Source organism: Ceratotherium simum, chromosome 7 (genome assembly GCF_057802395.1).
Source record: "Ceratotherium simum simum isolate JZ-2026a chromosome 7, ASM5780239v1, whole genome shotgun sequence".
NCBI lineage: Eukaryota > Metazoa > Chordata > Mammalia > Perissodactyla > Rhinocerotidae > Ceratotherium > Ceratotherium simum.
Window position 1 is genome coordinate 62,410,362 of NC_141906.1, and position 25,109 is coordinate 62,435,470.

Consider the following 25,109-nt stretch of genomic DNA (forward strand, 5'->3'; position numbering starts at 1 on the left):
GAGCTCATCTCACTCTTCACATTCCATACATGATGTTGGGCCCCCACCATGACTTTTGCCTCCTCTCAACCACACGTCTGTGTCTCTGCCCATCCCAGCAGGTATTCTGTAGACTGCTCAGATGATGCCACACCCAGCCCAAACCAGAACCCGGACCTTCCTTTCCCATGATACCCAGACATCTTAGAAGAAACTAGACATAAGAAGTTCTCAATTTCCTTCTAGAACCTAACTCTAATTCTGTCCCAGAACCTGCTTCCAGAATACAGTTCCTCTCTGTCATTCCCCACCACTCCTGGACCCCCCAGTCTCTTGGGCTCTCCATGGCACCTGGCTCTCTCTGTAAATGAGGAAATATTTCCTGAACCAGAGTCAAAGCATACCACATTGACCTTGCAGAAGCCTCTTTTCTGCTCTCCTAGAGATATCTAGGACCTACCTCACCCAACCCATTTCGCTCTGACCTTTTCTTCTTGCCTGAAGCTTACTCTCCTGCTATGCCTTTTGATGAAGAGTGATATTTTTTCTGAGTATTGCCAAACTGGCCTGAGAGGCTGGTATCCCATGGCTTGCTCCTGGGACTAGACGTAGAATGCCACTTCTCCCACCTTTTGAGGGCTGGAAGAGATCCCTGAGTCCAGTGAAACATAGAGCTTACCAGCTCAGTTGACCTGCTGGCTCTGGTGATCCACCTCTTAGATGCTCTCCCAACCTCCATGGTGTCCAGCATTCTCTCATAGTTTTACACAATACAGAATCATATGCATATTCTTAATAAATATAATAGCTAATAAGGAAAGGGGAAGGTAATTTCCTTATCCTCCTACCTTCTTATGAAATTATGGGAAAAGATGGGGAGGGAGGACTACCAGTGGACTCATTTCCTAGGTGCTAAGCCAATTTTTAGTATTCCATGCTAAAGACAGATGGAAGCATTTACTGATATCGAACTCTAATTTTAATCAAGATATAACCCCCAAAACCTGCTAAAATTTAGACAATTTATATATTGTGCTACTTCTCTTTGGTTCTCTAATGGTAGTCCTAAACAGCAACAAAAAGATAGAAAGAAGAAAGAAGCAGAATGTAAAGAAGACTACAAACTGATTATCTGTGCCTTAAATTTAGGAAGCTGACCATACATAAATTCAAGGAAGAAATCACAGCCATTGCAGCCATCACTGTATTGTCAAATCTAAGAACAGAGCACATGTGTGTTATATTGAATCTGTAGTTAGAAGAAGGATAAGCTTTGGACAGGGGCAGCCTAAGCTTCGAAGACATATGAGTGCAAAAAAGTCTGTATCACTGCTATCACAGGAAATACTCCTGCTCTTCTCTGATTTCTTAAAATTTACCATAAAACTTATTTTTCCTCCCTTCAACTCTCATAAACTGAACCCATCCTACAATGTGTTGCGGCTTTAGTAAGATTTTTACGCTTGCCTGGGTGCAGCAAATGGTCATCAATCAGATGGCCCAATGTGTGGCTTCCTACTTTGTTAGTGTTTTATTTTTCTTATATTATTTTTATCATTTTTTAGAAATACCTGTTCTCTTTGTGTTTGATTACCAAATCTCCTAGGAAAACTGTAATTTTTCTCTAGTAAGTACATCTCATTTGCCCTTGCTACTTTTTTCTGAACTGCGAGCAGAAGGACCCATTTATTTGTAATGTTTGCAAGGTTACTGATAAAGGGAATCAGTGTCTACCCTGGGAGAGTCTCCCCCACATCTTTTGCTCACTCTCATAGTGCTTTGCATATTGCTTGTTAACCTTCCCAAATAACCCCCTTCATGAGCCCAGAAAGAAAAAGAAAAAAACATTTTCTGAGCAGGCAATGCCTTGTAAACTCAAAATGCCAATGTTTGAATACAGAAGTACATATTATATCTTTGCCATTCATTTGAATGAATGTTTTCTCTAAAGCTTTCAAAATGGTTCATTGTCTGACTTAATTAGCCCACTGTCCTGCTCTGTTTAGAGAACTAAAACACATTTCCAGGGCTTTCCATGTTCCCCACCCAACCACCTGCTCCCTCACAATTGCAGAAATTTTTTAAAATAATAATAATAAAGGTGAACCTTTTGCAAGCAACTTATTTTTTCAGCTGTTCTGTTGGTTCTGTAGTTTTTTTAAATGTCATGAAATTTAAAATATTTCCTGGTGGTGAATTCTTTCACACGGCTTGCAAAAATAATCAGATTTTGCAGCGAAACAGCCATGGCAAGTCCATCTGGCAGGGCTGAAGCTCTGCAGATCTGCTCTGTTCAAAGTGTGCGAGACTATTTATCAACTTGTGTCCCAGTGCCTCCTGTTGTTCTAACTTAGCTACGTAAATACAAACAGCATTCCAAAAGCACACCCAGACCCAGGGGTAAAAAATGTGTTTCACTTTGTAAAGTAGGCAACAGAAATCAATTTCTCACAGAGACAGCCTGGACACAATTTTGTGCCAAGCAGGAGAGTTTTAACAGTAAAATTTTAAGAAACTACCAGAAAGTTGGAATTCTGTAACAATGTTAGCTTTCCAAAGGACATAAAATAGTTCATATACCGGAAATTTAAGACATTTGGAATCATAGTTTTTTAAAAATTTGAGATGTACAATAAAGATATAAGACCTAAATTCTATTTTTTTAACTTTTATTAACTATTTGTTTTAATTACAAAAGTAACGCATGGCAAAATTTCAAACAGAATAAAAGAGTATAAAGTAAAAAGTAGTCTACCTACCTTCCCTGCCCCCCCATCCCCTCCTTCTACTTCCCAGGCATCAGCACACTGAGTTTCATGTACAATCTTCCAGAAATTTGCTGACATTTTATTAGGAAGAAACTAAGTTGTTGCACCAACAAGTTAATGAACATCTTTTAAAACATTATGCTTAACGTTTAAAAATTTGTGTTTAACATAAAAATCTACGTTTAACATAAAAATCTATGTTCAATATAAAAATCTATGTTAGATATTTACATGCACTGTTATAAAAATGTATAAATTGGGGCCAGCCTGGTGGAGCAAGCAGTTAAATGCGCGCGCTCCGCTGCGGCAGCCCAGGGTTTGCCGGTTCAGATCCCGGGCGTGCACTGATGCACTGCTTGGCAAGCCATGCTGTGGCGGCGGCCCATATAAAGTAGAGGAAGATGGGCACGGATGTTAGCCCAGGGCCAGTCATCCTCAGCAAAAAAAGAGGAGGATTGGCAGATGTTAGCTCAGGGCTAATCTCCTCACAAAAATAAAAAGTATAAATTAATGTTTTCATGGTAAATTCTCTTCCCCCTAGAGAGAATCTAAATACATCTTTTAGTCTTCATTTTACTTCTATACATTTCAAGGCCTTAAGCAAATCACTTAATTCCGTTATGTCTCCATTTTATGTCAATTACATAGTACCTACTGTCACCTGAAGCTGGTGATAACAGGAACAAGGTCCGAAAAACCAGATAAGCTCTTTCTTTATGAGATAAATCCTCTATAATCTAGGCTTTGTAGACACAAGGTAACTGTTCTTAAGGATATATGTTTCAATATTCCTTCCTCACAAATTCTCACTGGCTTTAGGCTAGGACCTATACAATGTACTATTAAATCATTTAAGAATGTACGGGTTTTTTCTTTTTAAATAGGGCAGTATGAGGGAGATGTCCCCTCTTTATACACAGGTATAAAGATGTATCAGCAGAGAGGTTGGTGACAAAGAAGAAAAGAGAGAAAGAGCCCTGGGAATTGGTACAACTGGCACAGGTGGCCAGCAGCCCTCAGCACCCAAAGGGCGAGTACCAGCCCTTGCCAGGCTCTAAAACAAAGCCAAATGGAGGTGAATACAAAAGTCACCTGTTGGCCTCCTAAAACCTCACCCCTACTGAGAGCACATCAGACCCCCATCACTGAATCTCTGTTCATCACTATAGCCCCTACACTCACCCCATCAACCATTTCTAACCCACCGTTTTCAGCACAAGATTAAATTTCCTAGAATGCCACTGTGATCATATCTACATTGCTAAGGAACTTCTAAAGGACCATTGCCTGCTACCGGACACAGTCCAAGCTCCTTAGCATGGCTCAAAAAGTCCTTCATAGCCTGGCTCCTGCACCCTGTTCCAGCTCCTCTTCAGCTTTCCTGTCTGCACACATTTCCATGTCTCACACGCTGTCCACTCGTTCCAACCTTTGCTTTGCTCCCCAACAACAACGCCCCTTGTCCTATCTGCTCACTGATTTCCTTTCATCCTTCAAAACTGGACTCATATATCACCTACAGTATGACGTGTTCAGTCACCTTCCCCCAAGACAGCAACTCACCTCCACGCCGACCCTCATCCTTACCGCCACCTCCCACCCCTACCTGCACTAAATCATGATTAGACTAGACCTGTGTTAGAATCCAGCCTATGTCACTTACTAACTTTGTGACCTTGGACAAGTCCTTTATATTATCTATCACTTTTCTATTCTATAATCTAGAGATAGTAATTTACAACAATCTATTTCATTGATTAATGGTGAAGATTTAATGAGACAATGCATGTAAATCATTTAGCACAGTGCAGAGTACATAAAGCACACAAATGTTAGTTGTTACTAAAAATGATGAAACACACACTAATATATGTAAAGTGCCTGACATAGAGTCTGGCATGAAGTAGGTATTCATGAAATGCTAGTCCCCTCAACCCTTATTTTCATTATTGCATTAATTACATATATGTTTAAGCAACTATCTTCCTTATGAAACTGTGTGCTCCCTAAGAACAGAATCCATGCCTTATTCCTCTTTGTATTTCTGGAAACTACCATAATTCTGATGCATAATAGTCACACAATACATTTTTATTTAACCAATTAAGTGAAACTTCTGCTCTCAACAAACCCACTTGCTTATTATTCCTTGAAGAAGAGCTGTGCTTTCCCACCTCTGTGCTTGGTTCACAAAATTCCTCGCACCTGGAAGCTTCCTTTCTCCTCTCTGCATCCTCTCATCCTTCAGTGCCCAAATCAAATCCTCAGCACATTGAGTTCCCCCTTTTCTGACTTCCAGAGTATGTAGAGCATGGACCATGCACCTGGAAACCAAGTAAATACTGTTCTATACCATGAGCTCCTTTTTCCTGGTAGATCTGTATCAGGTACTTATTGCTGCCTAAGAATCCACGTGAACCTTCGAAATTGATAATAATGATTTGTTATTTCTCACAATTCTGTGGGTGGCTGGAAGTTCCTCTGCTAGTTTCCCCAGGGCTCACTCACGCAGTTGCGTTTAGCTGGAGGTTCAGCCATGCTGGAAAGTTCAAGATGGCTACTCACATGTCTGGCAGTTGGTGCCAGCTGTCAGCAGGAGCACCTGGATTTGCTTCCACGTGATCACTCATCCTCCAGGAGGCTAGACTGACTTTCTGAAGAAGAAATCATAAGGCAGCATTTCAAGCAGGCGAAGGTGAAAGCTGCAAATCCTCTTGCAGTCTAGACTCTGAAACTCACACGTGACTTCTGCCACATTCTATTAGTCCAAGCAACTCACAAAACCATCCCCAATGCAAGGGGTAGAGGAATATAGACTCTACTTCTTGATGGGAGGAGCTGCAAAGAAATTGTGGTTAGATTTAATCTACCACAAATGGCTTGTGTCCCTCTGTAGATCTTTTTTTTTTTTTTTTTTTTTTTTAAAGATTTTATTTATTTATTTTTTCCCCCAAAGCCCCAGTAGATAGTTGTATGTCATAGCTGCACATCCTTCTAGTTGCTGTATGTGGGACGCGGTCTCAGCATGGCCGGAGAAGCAGCACGTCGGTGCGAGCCCGGGATCCGAACCCGGGTCGCCAGCACTGGAGCGCGCTCACTTAACCACCAAGCCACGGGGCCGGCCCTGTAGATCTTAATCTAAGCACTTTGGTTGCATTTTTTCTAGCACCTGCAACATTCAGCATCATGCCTTGCACATCAGAGGAGCTCAGTAAATATCTGTGCTTTCATGGAAGGGCTAGTGCACAGAACTTGCTTGTTATGTCATTGAGAGGTTGAGGGAGCATAAATTTGGGAGTCAGAGAGTTTGGGTTTAAATCTTAGTTCTGTAATTTACTAAATGGGTGATTTGGGGCACATTACTTAACTTCTCTGATGTTTGGTTTCCTCTTTTGTAAAGCTGAGATGGTAATATCTACTTTATAATAAGATAACATTATATAAAGCACCTGGCATGTGGTAGATGCTTATAATTGTAGTTCCTATTCTTTATGGAGTATTTTTCTTATTTGTGATTAAATTACTATGTAATTCAGATAAGTGGGCCATAAATCAAAACCTGTTTCAAACTTTGCAAAACTAATAAGACTTATTAAAACAGGTTTGGTATAGTTTAGTCAGTGTATAAGATTTCTCACCAATGAGAATGCCCCTGGTTCTACTGCATACTTGGCACATTAACTAAGCCTTCTAATTCTCTATGCGCATTTTTGTCTGGAGGAAGAAGATATTCTGACCTAACATGGGTACCCATTTAAAGTCTAACTTGGTTACATCTGGCATTAACTTTACATTCATTTCATAGTTGGAGGGAAATCATATGACCTACTATGGATCTAAGTTCAGATATTAAAACTTGGTTTTAGAATGGTCAGTATAGTATCATAAGCTCCACTTCTCTCCCAACCACAGATATGATGACAAAGAGAAATTAAATATATATAGTACTGTGAATCCCTTCCAAAGTATCCCAGCTATTCATAAGTGGCAATGATTATTATTATTTAAGCATTAGTAGCAATCTTTAAGTTTAAAGAGACACTTTCTAAACTACGTAATCAGAATTAAGAAAATGTATTATATAGCAGTGTGAAAAATTTTATTCTAGTCGAAGATCTCTTCCTTAGTACATCTCAATATATTCCTTCAACTAGATTGGCACCTAAAAATATTATAGGGTCATAAAAATGACTATAAATGTATCCAAGGGAAACTTCTAATCTTATCACTTTACTACCTTGGTGACCTATTAGTTCAAATTAACTCATTTTCATGGAGGGGCTTTGGGGCAGCTGTGAGGCTGCTGTATTAGCTACAGGAAGTTGCAGACTGGCAAATTTCATTCAAATATAAACCTCTAAATTTGGCTACCTGGCATTGCAGGATCCTGTTGTTTGCAGTATGCAAAATAAAAATTATATACCATCTCGGTCAAAGTTATCGGCTCTTCAATATTAATTTCAATGCTATTTCTGGAGGATTCATATGGTGAGAGGCAGCTGTGTGAATGTAATATCTTGAACAAGGAAGAAAGGAATGTGAGTTTTCCCTTCACTTGAGCAATGACAACTAGTGCTCGTGCTGAACACCCACGTTTTAGTCTGCTCTTTCTCAACGCATAAAATCTGGGAGTGGGATGAGGGAGTAAAGGCCAGCTCTGAAATCTGTCCAGTGAAATCCTTTCCAGTCCCAACACAGGCTCTTCAGAACTTTTCTACGCTCTGTGAGACGAATGAAGTGGTGTATTATCGTTCCGTTTTGTATTTATCCATCCAAATATTTCCCAGGCCACCATAGAGGGGGCAGCACTAATTATAGCTATAAAATAATTAATTTGATGGAAATGTTTTATGTCATGATTATGGTATTGGGTCACAGGAGTCTGTCAAAATTTGTCAAAATTCATCAAATTGTACACTTAAAATTTGTGAATTTTATTATATGTAAATTACACCTCAATAAAGCTAACGCCCTAAAAATAGAATATCAATTGAAGGACTAAGGGTATATACATATAGATATATATAGATATACATATGAAGTATTAATCCCACTTGATCTTCTTTGTGAGCTTTTATATAATTATATGATCTCTCTGGATGTCCCTAAGTTTCTTTTATACTAAAATTTTTTTTTAACTATGATGCTTTCTTATGTTTATTTTTGAGTTATTAAACTGCTTGGAAGGCAGTATGGTGTGGTAGTTAAGAAACAGGCTCTGAAATCAGAAAGGTCCTTGTTCGATCCACCTACCACCACCACCACCAACCTCATCCTGTGAGGGAACTTGTGTTATATGTATTATCTCATTTAATTATCACAACAACCCTAGAAGATAAGTAATATTATTCTCGTCTTAATGCTGAGGAAACCAAAGCACAGAGAGAATAACCCATTTGGCCATTTGCCTAACAGTGTGTTTATGAAATTACCACAAGAATGTGCTTATGAATTACTTCTATTGTAATTTAAATCTCTGCTGGAAAATGTTGGAAATCATAGAAAAATAAAAGATTTTGTGCTGTGTGAAAAACAGGAAGGTTTCTGGGGCCGGCCCTGTGGCATAGTCGTTAAGTTCTCGTGCTCTGCTTTGGCGGCCCAGGGTTTGCAGGTTAGGATCCTGGGCGGAGACCAACGCACCTCTTGTCAAGCCATGTTGTGGCAGCGTCCCATAAAAAGTAGAAGAAGATGGGCATAGATGTTAGCCCAGGGCCAATATTCCTCAGCGAAAAGAAGAGGATTGGCATCAGATGTTAGCTCAGGGCTAATTTTCCTCATTAAAAAAAAAAAAAAACAAGAAGTTTTCTACATCCAGTTTCCATATTTAGGCATTTGATTCTGTTTCAGGCAGACTAGATGGTCTGGGGGTGGGGAGATCTCAGCCACAACAAAGCTGGATCCTGAATAAAACACATTTTAATGAGTTGTTGAGCTGGCAGGAAGTAAAGGAAATCTCCAAAGCTCAGATGGGAGGGAGGGTTGTCATGGGAGATTGGGGAAAAGTTTGAGCAGAAATTAAGACACTGAATGATGAGAAGGTGATCACAACAAAAAGGCAGGTTCCCCTGAGAACAGGTCTTCAAGTTAGCTTTACGCATGAAGACTGGTCCTTGAGCTCTTGCCAAGGTTGAGAGGCTGAACCTGGGACTCCATTAATCTGCGAACCTGGAAGAGAGCTGGCTCCCAAGAAATATAAATATAAATCTTCTAGAGGAAAGCAACCTCAATTTAGGACTCTGGCTTTTCACATTTTAAGGTTAACCAGATACGAGTTTCAATCAAATATCACCAAATGCATAAAAAAGCAAACCACTATGAATGAGGGTTAGCATAAACAATAGACAATAAATGTAAATTCCCAGAAGTTTCAGATATCAGAATTACCAAATACAAAACACACCATAGCTTAATAAATAATGAACACTCAACAAGAGACTATCAAAAGTTACCGAGCAAATTTTGTAAAAATCACATGGCATTTATAGAAATGAAAAAATAAGTAATTATTGATAATAAAAAAAATACAATGTATGAGTTAAACAGCAAATTAACTACAGTTGAAGAAAGAATTAGTGAACTGGATGCAGATCTGAAGAAATCTATACCATTTTATAACAAAATATAGAACAGAGAATCATGGATGTAGAGAAAGTAACATGAGATTAAGGGATATAGAGGACAAAAGCAAAAGGTTTAACATACATCTAAACAGAGTCCCAGGAGGAGAGGATAGGGATAATACAGACAAAGCAATCTTTAAAGAGAGCATGGTTGAAACTTTTCCAGACCTTATGAAAGATATGAATCCCCAGACACATGAAGCACATCCTATATCAAGCAGGATAAATTTTAAAAATCTACTTTTCAGGCCAGCCCGATGGCACAGTGGTTAAGTTCGTGCGCTCTGCTTCTGCAGCCCAGGGTTTGCGGGTTCGGATCCTGGGTGCAGACCTATGCACTGCTCCTCAAGGCACGCTGTGGCAGCGTCCCACACACAAAGTAGAGGAGAATTGGAATGGATGTTACCTCAGGGACCATCTTCCTCAAGCAAAAAGAGGAAGATTGGCAACAGATGTTAGCTCAGGGCTGATCATCCTCACCAAAAACAAAAATCTACCTCTAGATAAAATGAGGTGAACTTGAAGCACCTTAAAGACAAAGAGAACATATTAAAAAGCAATCAGAAAGGAAAGAAAGATTGTCACAAAGAATAACTGTATGGTTAATAGCAAACTTCTCAACAGCAATCACGGAAGTCCAAAGACTGGAGTGAGATCTTTAAAGTGCTGAGAGAAGAATACCTATAAAGTTACAGTTGTGAGCCCAGTAATATTATCTTTCAGCTACAAGGGCAAAAGAAATGATATTTTCAGATAAATAAAAACTGAAACAGTTTACCACCAACACCACCTACTCGAAAGGAATTTTCTAAAGGATTAGTTTAGAAGAAGGAAAATGAATCTAGAAAAAAAGCTTGGAAGAAGAAAGCAAAGAACATTGTGAGCATGTAAGTAAATCTAATACAGATTTACTTAATAAAATGATGATGATAATTATGACATCTAATTTGTGGAGGTTTAATAAAAAGAAACAAGCTGAAATGCAAGAAAACAACATACTCGTCAATTAGGAGAAGGGTAGTAAGAGTTAATGTTCTAAGGATCTTGTCTGTCAGGGGGATGTTTAAGATATTGTTTGTAGTCTTTGTTAAATATGCAAGGTAAAATTTTGTGGGTAACCACGAGGAATGGAAATAGAGTGTTTAATTTCCACAGCAGGTAGAGGGCAAAATTATGTAGAAGAAACAAATACAACAGGCTTATTTTCATCAAATAATAAAATCGACCAGACTTGTAGTTGTGAAACCTTTGTAGAGTATTCAGGTATTAAAATTGGGTTGGGGTGGGAACAGTGCTGGCATTTCCACAGTAATAATTAAACCCGAGCAGAAAAAGAAGAAGGAGTGTAAGAAGATTCCAGGGATTGTTGGTAGAAGGGAAAGATAGGAAAGCTTTTGTACAGAGACGTCAAAAGCTGAAGGGGTTGTGTCAGCATAGACAGATTTCTCCATGCCTTGGGCAGAGGCCAGAGGCCAGAGGCAGAGCCATGCCAGTCGATGAATGAGGCTGACAGATGCTGAGGGAAGAACAGGGTATTGATACTCATGTCCATCAAATTAGCACGTGTACTGCATCTCATAGAAGCCTTCCTCCTAACCTCAGCCTTGGCCAGAGAAGTTTAAGGGGGGTGAGAAGGTAGGAGAACAAGGTGACGTCTCCCCAGGCAGCACCCAGGACAGCTACCACCCTGCCACTCCCTACTTAGACATGGAGGGAGGCTGAGGCAGAAGCGACAGGGTGTAGGCCTTCGTACAAGCCTTCGAGGAAAGACCCAGACAGACAGACAGAGCTGGAAGCTGGAGGGAAACCCTGGATATCATGGGAAAATGTGCCCAAACACAAGTGCTTCTATGTTTAATCACTGCCTCCTTGCCTTCCCAAATAAGACGTTAGGGCACCCTGATCTACACCCATCTCTGACCCTGCATGCCCAGAATTCTCTTCTGCTACTTAAAAGTGTCAACTTATTAAACAGGAAAACACACAAACAGAACATGTTTAGAAGAATACACCATAAAAATAAGGGACATAAAAATGCATCTGAGGGGCCGGCCTGGTGGCCTAGTGGTTAAGTTCACACACTCCACTTCAGCGGCCCGGGGTTCACGGGTTCGGATCCCAAGCACGGACCTACACACCACTCATCAAGCCATGCTGTGGCAGCGTCCCACATACAAAAATATAGAGGAAGATTGGCCCAGATGTTAGCTCAGGGCCAATCTTCCTCACCAGAAAAAAACATGCATCTGAGTGATAGTAACTAACATTTCTATCCTGCTTACTCTATGCCAGGAACTATTCTAAGTGCTTGACATATATTGATCATATATATATGATCTCATTGAATCTTCATGTACCCAAGACCACACAGCTAATAAGAGGCAGAGCTGGGATTCAAACATAGACATTCTGGTTCCAGAGTCTTCACTCTTAAATACTATGCTACTTCTGAGTGGTTGGTGGATATTTTACCTGGAGAAGATAGAATTCCAGGTTGGTGCTATGGACTGAATGCTTGTGTCCCCCCAGAATTCATATGTTAAAGCCCTGATGCCCAATGTGATGGTATTTGGAGGTGGGGCCTTTGGGAGGTGAGTAGGTCATGAGGACAGAGCCCTCATGAACAGAATTAGTGTCCTTATAAGAAGAGACATACGAGAGAGATGATCTCTCTGCCACGTGAAGACACAGTGAGAGGTCAGCCATCTGCAAACCAGGAAGAGGGCCCTCACCAAGAACCCAACCATGCTGGCACCGTGATCTCAAACTTTCAGCCTCCAGAACTAGAAGAAATGTTGGTTGTTTAAGCCACTCAGTCTATGGTATTTCTTAGAGCAGCCCGAACTGATTAAGACAGTTGGGAAATGATGAGTTATCTTCAAATGTTTGAAGGATTAAACTTATTCTTTATGGACCAAAGAGATTAGAATTAAGAAAGTGGCTCTTTTCAGCTTACTTTGTAACAGTCAGAAGTCCCCGAAGAAGAAATGAGTTTTCTCAGATGGTGCTGATTTCTCCATCACTGGAGGCCAAATGCACCGAGTGTTAAGAATATGGAGAAGATTTCACCATTGAGTAGGTAGTCAGATGAGACCCTCGATAAAATCTCCTCCAACTCTTGAGAGTCTATAGGACCGTGAGGGTCAGGGCTAAGAGCTCAGATCCAAAGAACTGGGTATTAAGGACTCAACTTTTACAACAGCCAATTTTCCACTTAGCTTTGTTCCTGGTCATCTTGAAGCCAGAATTTGCATTTGTATATTTTAAGACTCTACACACCTGGATACCCTTCCTTCAACGGTCAGCTTAGATGTCGCCTCCTCCAGGATGTGTTCCCCACTCCATCCCTCATGCCAGCTTAGGTGCCCACCTCACCCCCTCTTTCCCCAACCATGCCACTTCTTATACTATAGTGAATTGTCTGTTTTGTAGTCAGTCATTCCCTGTGTTAGTTTCCTAGGGCTGCAGTGATAAATTACTACAAATGGGGTGGCTTAAAACAACAGAAAATTATTGCCTCACAGTTCTGGAGGCTAGAAAACCAAAATCTAGGTGTCCACAGGGCCAGGCTCCCTCTGAAGACTCTAGGGGAGCATCCTTTTTTGCCTCTTCCTGGCTTCTGGTGGTTGCTGGCAATCCTTGGTCTTCCTTAGCTTGAGGCTGTATCACTCAAATTTCCGCCTCCATCTTCCCATGGCCTTCTCCCCCTGTGTCTGTGTCACTGTGTGTCTCTGTCTTCTTCACATAAGGACAGTAGTCATATCGGATTTAGGGCCCACCCTAATCCAGTATGACCTCATCTTAATTTAACTAGTTACACCTTCCAAGATCCTATTTCCCAATAAGGTCATGTTCACAGATACTGGGAATTAGGACTTCAGTATATCTTTTGGGGGGATATAAGTCAATCAACAACATCCCCCAAACTTGCATGCTCACTAGACTGCAGTTCTTTGAAAACCGTATCTTTATTCCACATATTTTTATTGTGTCTACTATTGGGCACTGAGTACAAGTCACAGTCAAGGTCCCTACTCTTGGTAGAGCTTTGCTTCTACCTGAAGACAGACAATTAAAAAGTGGCCATTCAATGTTGAAGCCAAATGCCAAGCATATAAATGTATATATATAAACCACTTAATATATATATGATGAAGGATATTAACACAAACAGCAGAAAACGAAGGATAACTTGTTCTACTTCATCTAGCCCACGCTTTTTGGTATGTTCATCAGTCTAAAACTTTGGTTTCTCTCTGTCCCTTGCAAAACTTTGTTCTCTGGTACTTGCATTCTTATTCTGAGTTGGTCCCCCTAAACTAACCCTCCAAATAATGTTTTTTAGTATAAGACAATAAAGTGTGCAAAATGTATTCCTAATCTTTTTTTTTAATTCAAACTTGCAACTAAAGAAGAAAATGCTTGCTCTCTTTGCCTTCCAGGGCAGCGTCAGTTCCTCTCAGTCTCCATTTGTCCAGACGCCAGGTGAGTGCTTCAGTTCAATGAGCAATTCATTAATTCGCTTTTGAGTTTAAACCGGGCATTTGGGCTTCCATTCTTTTATAACAGCTTTACAGCACTTTCAAAACTTTGCTTCTTTAAAATAGTTATTTTTTAAATACAAAATCAGTGAAGACAGATCTCATTCAGTCATTCCTGAATTTAAAATTCATTCTATATTGAAGGTAAATCCCTTGCCTAGAAGAAGTTTATTGGGCAAAAGCAATAGCAATTAGGCCCTTGATACAATTTAAAAATGTCTGAAATTCTGGCACCATGATCTGATAGATTATGCACCTGCTTTAGAACAGAGAGGGAGACCTGCTGGAAGATGCAGGAACTACCGTTTACCTGCGTGCTCTCTATATGTCAGGCATTTAGTTCAGCATTTTGTATTCATTTCAATAAATATGTCTCATACAATATTGCTATGGGGATGGAAAAGGGGTATTGTTAATAACAGTGTTGGGCACTCCCATACCCGTGCACACATGCACACACGTGCATGCACGCACACACACACACACTCCTTCCAGATCTCAAACTCAAAAGTGGCATAGGCTTTCTCAATAATTTTACTAACCCTCAGAGTTGGGTAAGGGAAAGGAATTAAAGCAGTAGAAGATCCCACATATCTGAATGTCTCCATGTTGTGTTTCCCAATCATATTTACAGTCACTGAAACCCGGTTCCATCTTCTCCTTTCTATAGAAGAAAATCTCTGCCACTTCTCTAGAATTATTCTTCCTTTTTAAGGAGAAAGGTATATGCTTAAGAGAGTGGAGGGTTTTTTCTTTGTGATTGCTTTTATTTAGAAATTGGAAATATAGACATGAGACCCTGGAAGCCCAGTTTACATATTCTTCATTCTGTTCTCAGCCTTAACCACTCCTGTGGATATAAATTCCTGGTGTGAAACAGAACCTTATTTATTGATATTAATTTTCACTTGTGCCAATTTTTTTCCAAGGAAGGATGCTTATGATGAAACCCCCAACTGCAGCTTTCAAATTCATGAGCAGATTAGAAGTTTGGGGCTATAGAATTTAAGATGAAAGTGGGGTGAGTAGAATTGTGCTGTAAGTTTCTATGAGGAATTTTGATTTCCTCTGAATAAATGAATAAATTTACATGTAATTGTTGAACACAGTGTTATACTACTGGGTTTACAGAAGATGTGTAAGACATAAGCTCTGCCCCCATGGAGCTTGCAGGTCAGAGGAAAGAGGATTGTAACTCAGGTGAGAGAGTAGTGAGCATAATCTGAAGTGTCATTTCATGTGGCAGGGGCCAAAGTGCTGTGTATGTAGAGAAATGCATGACTGAGCTGTGATAAGAAAGGAGAAGGGTCTTGATGAGTCTGTCTCCTCTCCCTGCAGAAGAGTGGGCAGGGTGGGCAGGGACAAAGCTCAGAAGTGGTCCACTGTGGTGGGGGGAGGTAAGAAAGGCACGCACCTGCATCTTCCTCCCAAGTCCGGCTTCTGTGACCTCTGGGTGTAGGTCTTAGCTAATTAGACCACACCCACCCCAGCTGGAAACAATCAGTTCTACAGACCTTGAGTCTATGCCCCTGAACATGTTCTAGATGATAATGTGTTTCCTGCTACAACTGAGCTCTGGCGTCAGAAAGTCTTTAGCAAACACATCTCTTCTCTTCTGGGACCATTTCACTGGCCTTCCCCTAAATGAGACTCTTCTCAGTTTCAGCCTCTTCCCTGTTTTTGCCAGGGGAAACTTGCTCTTCGCAAACTTGCAGTGCCCCGGAGAGCTGAGTGAGGGACTCAGTATGGCCACAAGAGGGCAGCAAATAAGTGAGACATCAAAGCCAGAGAACATTTTTTTTGTGTGGTCGTCTTAACTTGACTGCACAGAAGCCATATGATCCCAAAGCACTCAAGCCATTTCTTGATGCCTGCTAGGTGCGAGGCATCAGGTTAAAGATCAATATACAAAGAATTAGAAGAAAAGTACAACCCGCCTCTGATTTGGGGTGGGGTTACAGTATCATCTTATCTAGAGATGCTGAATCTCAGACAATGTGCCCAGAAGCAGCCTCTTGTTAACAGTCCTGTGTATATGGGGACAGAGCTCAGAAGCCGTGAAAAAGATGCTCATTCTATAAAATGTAAATGCCAAGGGATTCTTATCTCTTTAAGCCCAACCCCTTCCTAGGAGTGCCTGGCACATAGATGATGCACAATAAATGTATGTTGAATGAGTGAATGATTGACCAGTTATTGCACTGCCTAAAATGAATTCATCCCCAAAGACAGAGTGAACTTGAAACACAATAGTCATTGGGTTGGACCAGTTAAAAGAGGCAATGCAGCAATATTTAATGCTTTTCAAGACATTTATCTATTTAAATGTTAGCCTTGGTGTCAGTCATGTGTGAGACACACCATTTCACACGTGGAGAGACTCAGCTGCAACACAGATGCCTTGACTTTGCCATGAGGAAATTTTGCCCTTTTGTTTTTCATTTGCCAACAGGTTCACCGGTAATGTCAGGTTACTATGGCGTCAGAAGATCTTTCCTATCTGACTCAGACTTCCACAACACTAAACAGTTTGCAAACGACGTCTGCACCTCGGGCGTGGCGAAGCCCTTTCCCTGCGAGTCCTCCGCAGGGCAGAGCCACCCGGCCCTCCTGGATTCCTACTTCCCGGAGCCCTACGGAGACCACCGCCCCCCGGCCCTGACCCCCAACACCGGCTCTCTGTTCAGCTCCTCGCCCCTGCCGCCGCTGCTGCCACCGCCCTTCCCCAGCGATCCCACACACTTCGTGCTGGTGAGTAGACAGAGATTTCACGTTTAGGGAGTAAGGTAAGGTCTGGACTCATGCGCATCTGGCCAGTGCATGCACTCGGGTCTGGCTCCCGGTCTGGCTCCCTGGAGACCCCTGAGGCTGCTCTGCAGCTGGCCCGCGAGATGCCAGGACGGGCCACTCTGCCAGGATACACTCCGAGGAGCCTTCCTCAAAGATCCATGCCAACTACCACAGCAAGAGGGCCTATCCCGGGGTTTGGGCCAAGATGACTAATAAGGCAGGATTTATATCTATTTTGTTAATACTCTGCTTTTGCCAAATGTCCCCCGTCATTCCTTCAGAACATAAGGAAAGAGCACTGAAGTTACATCTCAGACACAATCTCCCAGGGCAGGCACGTCGGTGCTTCTCTTTCCCTCCCACTCGGCTGCCTCCCCTCCCCCACAATATTTCTACCCTACAGAATCTTGTCCTCTCATAATCCTTCCAGAAAGATGAGTTCATAATGATCTGAAGAATACTAACACCCTTCTTATAAAAAACTGTAAAGCCTTCAACCACAAAGGAATGAATCTCTAAAGATGGAATTTTAGACAAAAGGCAGTGGGGATTAACATTATTGAGTAGCTACTCTAGGGAACTTTTATGTGCCTTTGTTTATTTAATACTTGGGATATAGTTATTAAAGCACCATTTTACAGATTAACAACATGAAGTGCTCAGAGTCAGGAAGGTAGTAAGTGGCACAGCCATGCGTTGAACCCAAATCTTTCCAGCTCAAAGCCTACAAGGTTCCTACCTCTTTACTCACCGAGGGCAGGGTGGTTTTCCTAGCCCACTCAAAAACCTACTCCTTCCAGGAGTAGCCGGCGCTGACTCCCCAGCTGTGGAAAGGGCGTTCTAGGACCCCAGGATTGTGAAGCTCAAAAAGAATGCAAGACACAATGTGTTGTAAATCGTAAAATGCTGTATAAATGTCCATTTTGTTATTCTCACATTTCACTCATTTAATGTTGTTTTCTGGGGAAAGGAATCTTCGTATATATAGGGAATCTAATTCTAGAGTAAGAAAGGAGCTAAAACTTCCACTGCTGCTGTCAATCACCAGAGGGAAGCGCTATGTGGTAAGGAGGATTCCGAGAGCAGAGGGAAGACACCAGGTCCGCTCTGGAAGCCCTGGTCCAGCAGCGCGCCCTGTTGGGGAGGAAATCTGTCCCATCAGAGTCTCAACTAATGACTAACCCCAGTGACCTTTCCATTCTCCTCAGAGGGACTCGTGGGAGCAGACGGTGCCCGACGGTCTCAGCCAACCAGACCCCGTGCACGCCGATGCCCTGCAGACCTTGCCGCCCGGAACAAGTTGCCTCTCCCAGCTGGAATCGGGGAGCTCCGCCCAGCACAGGAGCCCTAGCTGGGGGGTCCCCCTATCTACAGCTCAGTCCTACTCACTGCATGCTCTGGAGGATCTGTACCACACGCCGGGGTACCCCACCCCGCCCCCCTACCCCTTCACCCCTTTCATGACGATGTCGAATGACCTGCCGCCCAAGGTGGTGTCCCTCTCCCCAGACGAGGGAGCAGACACCTCTGCCCTTCAGGACCCTTCTGCATGGGCGAAAGAAGATGGGAGCACGGCGTGGGGGCTGTACGAATGCCGCAGAGCTTACTGAGGGGTGCGCCAAAGGACTTCTACTATGCTTTTCTTTAACTTGGGTCTGTATTCCAGATGGTTTTCAGTGTGGCAGCTCATTCAGGACTGGATTTTCAGGATAAGCCATCATGCCACCCTTTGTTAATGGACATGGCATTTATTTGTAATCCTCCCCACCATAACCCCACTGAAACACAACACAATGTTAATTCAATACATCAGGGACCCTATTCTAGTGAGACAACCTGACAGTGAGGTCTTTGGGGAACCTTAGGAATCCATTACATTCTGAATCTTCTGTTACCTTTGAAGTATCATTTTTGGCACTGGTATTTTTTTCTTAAATTACATTAAAATTTATGAAGATCATAAAACATACTGATTTTCCTGTCCAATTTTTCTTAGTTATGAACTATGAGTGTTCCTTAGTAAAAGAGAATGAATAGAATATAATATAGATTAGGGCACATGAAACAACTGACATTCAAGTATGAAGCGTTATATACATTTCTCTCCTTACAGTGACTTGTAAAGGCCCAGTAACAAATATTGGCACCACACACGAATGCTTTATTGTCATTAAAATAGGATGAGGTCAGGAGACTCTGGCTTCATAAACATATAGTTTTGACTCTGCCCTAAAGCCCAGGATGTCCAAAAATTAGGCTAATCCAAAAAACAATAAAGGCCAAAAACTTGCTTTGATCAATGGTAGCCTTAATTAAGCTAGACCTTGTCTCTCTGATGGAATAAAGTTACAATTCAGAGTGGATTAGTAACATGGGAATTCTGGGATCAAATAAGAATGCATGCATGGGGCCGGCCTGGTGGCATAGCAGTTAAGTTTGCATGCTCCACTTTGGCAGCCTGGGGTTCACCGGTTTGGATCCTGGGCACCGACCTACTCACCACTCATCAAGCCATGCTGAGGCGGCGTCCCACATAGAAGAGCTACAACTCTACAACTATGATACACAACTATGTACTGGGGCTTTGGGGAGAAAAAAGAAAAAGAGGAAGATTGGCAACAGATGTTAGTGCAGGGCCAATCTTCCCCAAAAGAAAAAAAAAAAGAATGCATGCATTGTAAAGAAAATACAGAGAGGAGGACTGGGCTCCTGGCAAGAAACAAGAGAACACAGAACACCAAGAAGCAAAGGGGCTTTGGAGAAGGACCTATTGTCAGGTGTGCACCAGTAGCATTACACACAACATCTTCCATTTGGAGGAAGACCTTGTTGGTGGCTCATCGGTCAGAAATGTACCACTCTTACTATGTATAAGTGAAGAAAGTGACATCTGAAGCGTTCGTCTTGGGAGAGTTCGATTGGTGTAGATTCCTTTGCCATTATGTTCCCAGAGTAATTCCCACCAAGCAGTGTGCCCCTCTGCAGACCAAGCCCATCATAAATGCCTTGCACAAACTCTGACTTTGCATTGCATGAGCCGAGGCCCACGGGTTACATCCACACTCCTGCTCCCAACTTCCTACCACCTTCCTTTCTTTACCACGTTTTTCGGATCCCCCTGGTCCCTCCTGATCCAATGCCTTTTCCCTCCATCTCCTGGGGTCCCAATGCTCTCATTTTTTACCTGGTTTCCCAAAGCCCCTCAATACAGTCTCCATCACATCCTCTGTGACAGTGTCCCATGCTGTCCCTCAGCTAAGTAGGAGTCCAAAAAATCTAATTAAGGATATTAATTCACACTTAGAAGTGAATAATTCTTATTCTTCCTTCTCCAGGCGTTCAAGGGCATTTTCTGGTCAAGGAAACATACTCCTAATTTATGGAGTGCCTGCAGAAATGCCTGGATAGGGAGACTTCTTTTATCTCACACCCCTCAGTTCCCTCCCGGGAGAGCATCCCCACAGGAGCAGATCAAGGAGGAGCTCTGGGTCCTCAGCTCTGGGCTGCACTCTGCCCGGTCCCTTGCCTGACTCATTCCCTCCTACCACTTCTTTTCACAGCCTGATCTTCAGTTTCTCAATATTTGCTCTTTAATGAAAGGAGGCAACTTCCACTGTAGGAGAGAGTGCTGCTCTTTCTTAAGTCTGGTGACTTGGGACCTCAGTCCTGGTTCCCTGTGTCCTTGGCAGAGCCACCTGCCATCCAGCATCACTCATACCTGGACAGCAGGCCTGTGCATCAGAAGAAAGAGACCTGGCCCTCTCTATATATAGATTTAGGGGTCTTCACAAGGATCTCAAAGTCATTTCTCTAGATTGGTTGTGTAACATTTATAATAATCACAATTATCTCCTGCTTACCACATGTTACTAAGTAACACACAATAATGGTTGTGTAAATCACAAATATGGGTCCACATCACTTTAACTTTGATTATAACACTAATGTTGGGCATGCTCATTTCTCTTAGTTTGCTGTTATCTACTCACGAACAATGTTCATCTCACAATCTGAGGATGCATCGGCTCTCAGACAAGTAGAGCTCAGCAACCAGACCTGGAATTAGAAGTAAATGCACTGAGTGCAGGAGTGTCTACATTCTTCTTAAAGCAGCCAGGCCCTGTCACAGTGTTTGAGAAAATTAATTTCTAAAGAAGGAGACCTACACCAGCCCATACTCCATTTAATATCCATTCCAGTCACCTCGTCTACAGTGGGGTCCGGGAGTGGGGAGTGGTGCTAGTGATTCCAAATGGTAAATGATTTTTAAGAATTCTATTTAGCTTGACACTGTGTTGCTATATTACACATATTTTAATTCAGTTCTGTTTCATTGTTCTGGGAATTTACAATACTTTGTTAAAAAGTGAAAGCAAGCTACAAAATTATGACGGAAATTAATGATATTTCCCTACCCCATTTCCCAACCAAGCACGCTCTATCTCCTACTGCATGCTGGGGACTAACTGCAACACTTCATAACACTGCACAAGGCCAGCATAAGAAAAAAATACACATTCTTCTCTCCCTCTCCTTCCTTAAACTTGCTGTTCTAGGACTCATAGCCTTCCTGGGACAGCCGGAGAAAATTAAAGAGCTCAGGTTCAAAATGCCATCTCTTTCAGGTCCCTTAAGATTCAAAGTAAGCAGAGATGTGATGTCGAGTTCAAGCTACTTAAGAAAGTTGACTAGAGGATAATGTCAAGAAGAAGTGGAAAGTGGGGCTGGCCCTGTGGCATAGCAGTTAAGTGCGCGCGCTCCGCTACTGGCGGCCCGGGGTTTGGATCCCGGGCGCGCGCAGACGCACCACCTGTCAGGCCATGCTGAGGCAGCGTCCCACAGAAAGTGGAGGAAGATCAGCACGCATGTTAGCCCAGGGCCGGTCTTCCTCAGCACAAAGGGGAGAATTGGCATGGAGGTTAGCTCGGGGCTGATCTTCCTCACAAAAAAAAAAGTGGAAAGCAAAATTTGCCCAGGCAAAAGCTGCATTATACATAGTCCTCCCATAAATCACTGGAAACAGACATTACAGTATGTAGTTGACAATGTTTGTGTTTCTCTTGCAATGTTATACAAACCCCAAAGAATGAGAGAAGAAAACCACATCTTTGCCTCATTTACTTAATAAATGCTTTTAAATGAGCATTATGGCTTGCTACAGCTCAGTAAACAATACAATATGATGGTACTATTGTGGTAGGGGAATAAGTACTTTAGTACTGAAGTACTAGAATACTCTAAAAGAAATTCTACAACGGGAAAAGAATTACCAACCCCAATAGTAAAACATATATTTACATACATACATACATACATATATATATACATATATATAAAAGTATTACTAGCATCTTTATGACCCATTTTTCAATATGTAAATCTAAATAATACATTCATAATAAAATATCAGTTATATTTAAAGAACTGAAATAACAACTAACGTCCAAGATTTAATTCACATTACATTATAGTGATTCTACCAACTTTACACCAAAATTATACTCTTTCTTTAGGTTCTATGATTAGGTTCTGTTTACGGTATCCTCTCTATTCAAAACAATATTACACTGTTCTTCTTATACACCACATTCAGTAACTATTGACTCTAGAGAGGTTATGTACAAAATCATATACTCTAGCTTAACAAGTGAGTCTCTAACTAGACCCACCTAGCAGAGGACTCATGAATGGCTCAGCAATGCGTCCCCAGCACCTGGTTTAATGCCCAGGATGTTGTAGTTGCTCAGTAAAATCTTTGTTAAATGGAACTAAAATTATACCACAAAGATGAATAACTATTTAGACCCTGACTCTGCCGGTAACCACTCTTGGAAACTAAGGGAAGGAGAAAATGCTCACTGTGTTTAGTATTTAACAATAGCCATACTCTGCAAATTCTGACAGTAGTAGACACTGAGCTTTAGTGATAATATATTTAAGATGATTGATTTAGTATTTTTTTTTCCCCCAAAGCCCCAGTAGATAGTTGTATGTCATAGTTGCACAGCCTTCTAGTTGCTGTATGTGGGACGCGACCTCAGCATGGCCAGAGAAGCGGTGCGTCAGTGCGCGCCCGGGATCCGAACCCGGGCCGCCAGCAGTGGAGCGCACGCACTTAACTGCTAAGCCACGGGGCCGGCCCCTGATTTAGTATTTTTAAATGTCTTTAAGAAGGATAATTACTGAACCTTTGAAGTAGCACAGAAAAATGTTTCATTTGGTATCTACATGTACTATAATATATTGCTCAAGTCTTATAAATAAAAGTTATTCAGTGTTTGGTATTATCTCTGGTGTGATTAAAACAAAGATGATAAATAGATCAGGAAGTAGAATCCCCCCAAATCAGGCTAAATAAATCATAACTGAAATCTTCTATAATTATTAGCAAATGATGACACTAAGTTAGCTTTGATCTTTGATATAGAAGTGCCCTGTAATCATAACCTCTGACAAATGTGTGTGTTTGCCATATTCAATGTCATTGCCAGTACATTACAAGCTAAAAGGAGGGAAGAGTAAAAGATTTTTACGAGTTCTAAAAGGAAAAAAATGTGGACAAAACAAATAACATCTAAGAATTAGCTCTTTTGCATTAGGAAAGTTGATAGATGTCCCTGCTAACCTTCTCCCTAACCAAAGAATAATCCAGAAGTTTATGGGTAATAAATTAATTTAGTCATAAGTGAAAGATCACTCAACTGTTTTATTTCCCAACCTTGGTAATATATTCATAGATTTTTAACATGGTATTCTGTATATGTTTTTCTATGTCTTAACATTGCATAATAAAAATGTTTTAAGTAAAAGATGAATTTTCATGCAGTGTCTGATGGTATTTTCCTTATTTAAATGATAAATTATCAAATGCCCATTCCCCCATGGAAGCCTCTTAACGAAAAGTTGAAACTTTGAATATGTTTTATGGGAAGAGACTGACTTAGCACAAATCAGTAAATAATCTCCATCTAATAGTCGTCCTGGGCATTTTCATATGGACCAAACATTCACTCTAGGGCCCAGTAAGTACTTGTTTCCTCCATGTTTTTGGAACTTGATATTTCCCACAAGGTTTGGTAACAGTGTCCCAAAGTCAAAATGACAAAAGAACTTTGCATTAATAAAGAGAATTTAGAGCTGTAGTCAAATTTGGAGGGAATAAACTCTCCCTTTTCCTTATACTGAAAGTCTTTTCATATTCATGTGTCTAAGTTTAATAAAATCTCCTTCTTTGGGGGAAAAATATAATGCTCTGCAGTGTCATTTGCATACAAAAGCCTGCCAAAAAATTTCAGTTGAATATTCGGTTTAAAACTTTAAAAAGAAATGTATTCCAGTCCCATTATTCCGGGTGCTAAGTGACTTTAAGAAGATCAAAGACAAACTAAAGGGTTTCTGAGCTCAGTGGCTCAGAGATCTGAAAAACTATAATATATGAAGAACTAGAGAAACTACAGAGGGCGAGCCTCAGAAAGAGAAGGCTTGGAGTGGAGGGTGGGAATGGGCATAACTTCTTCAGGCTTAGCACTCCTGATCAGAGTAGATAATCAGTATATGCTTGTTGAATGAATGAATGAATGAATGAACCAAACAAACCCATAAAGGAGAAACAGTAGCGTGGAAGTGGGAAATCAGTTATTCCATGTTAATCACAGAGCAGTTAATGGCACAAACCAAGACTTACTTATCTTTGTATTCCTAGTGCTTGATACCATGACTGGTACATAGTTGGTGCTCAATTAAGTCATAATTGGATTTTGGCTTAATCAGTGATCATTGTATTCAAAGCAGTCCAACAGTGGAACAGGCTGCCTTACAAATAGTGAGCTCCCATTCCTCAGCACAAATCTACTATGGGCCAGGAGCTCAGCTAAGGAGTGGAGGGAGCCAGAGGCTGGACGACCACCAGCAGGGATGTTGGAAAAAGACTTTAAGTCTCTCTCGGCACCTCAAAGATCCCTTTCAATATCCAAACGCCAGAACCCCGTGTTATATTTTTAAGCAAGTGAGCATGTTAAAGCCTGTTCAAAGCCCAGAACATTTTTTTCAGTCTTTTATTAAAACCCCAAAATGATTATCAGGACTTCAAGGTAGACACCCTGGAGGTGACAATGCCCCCAGCAAAAGGAAAGAGTTCCCAGTCTGCGAAGCACAAACTGTAATGAGCATCATAAGTGAACAGCTCACTGTCACCTCTAGCCAGCCTCTTCCTCAGGGTTCTGGCATTCCCAGCCTTTACAGAATAATCGCAATTCAGTAGGCTGCACTGCTTTAGTCTCCTCACACACCCCGTTAGTAAAACAGACAGCTCACCAAAATACTTTCATATGCACAACATTGACAAGTGTATTTGCACATCTTACAAGAAGTATTTTTCCAAAGGAAGTCACAACTCATTAGTGGGTCATCAA

The 25,109-nt window shown here is 41.4% G+C and overlaps 1 protein-coding gene across 1 annotated transcript in view; it reads left to right on the forward strand.

Annotated features, from left to right (window-relative positions):
* Positions 1-18,308, forward strand: part of POU2AF2 (POU class 2 homeobox associating factor 2) — a 36,507-nt gene extending 18,199 nt beyond the window's left edge. The window contains exons 3-5 of the mRNA XM_004427352.2: positions 13,810-13,852; positions 16,361-16,659; positions 17,907-18,308. Of these exons, the coding sequence (XP_004427409.2) occupies positions 13,810-13,852; positions 16,361-16,659; positions 17,907-18,308 (744 nt within the window). The remainder of the gene's footprint in view (positions 1-13,809; positions 13,853-16,360; positions 16,660-17,906) is intronic.
* Positions 18,309-25,109: the final 6,801 nt, after the last annotated feature.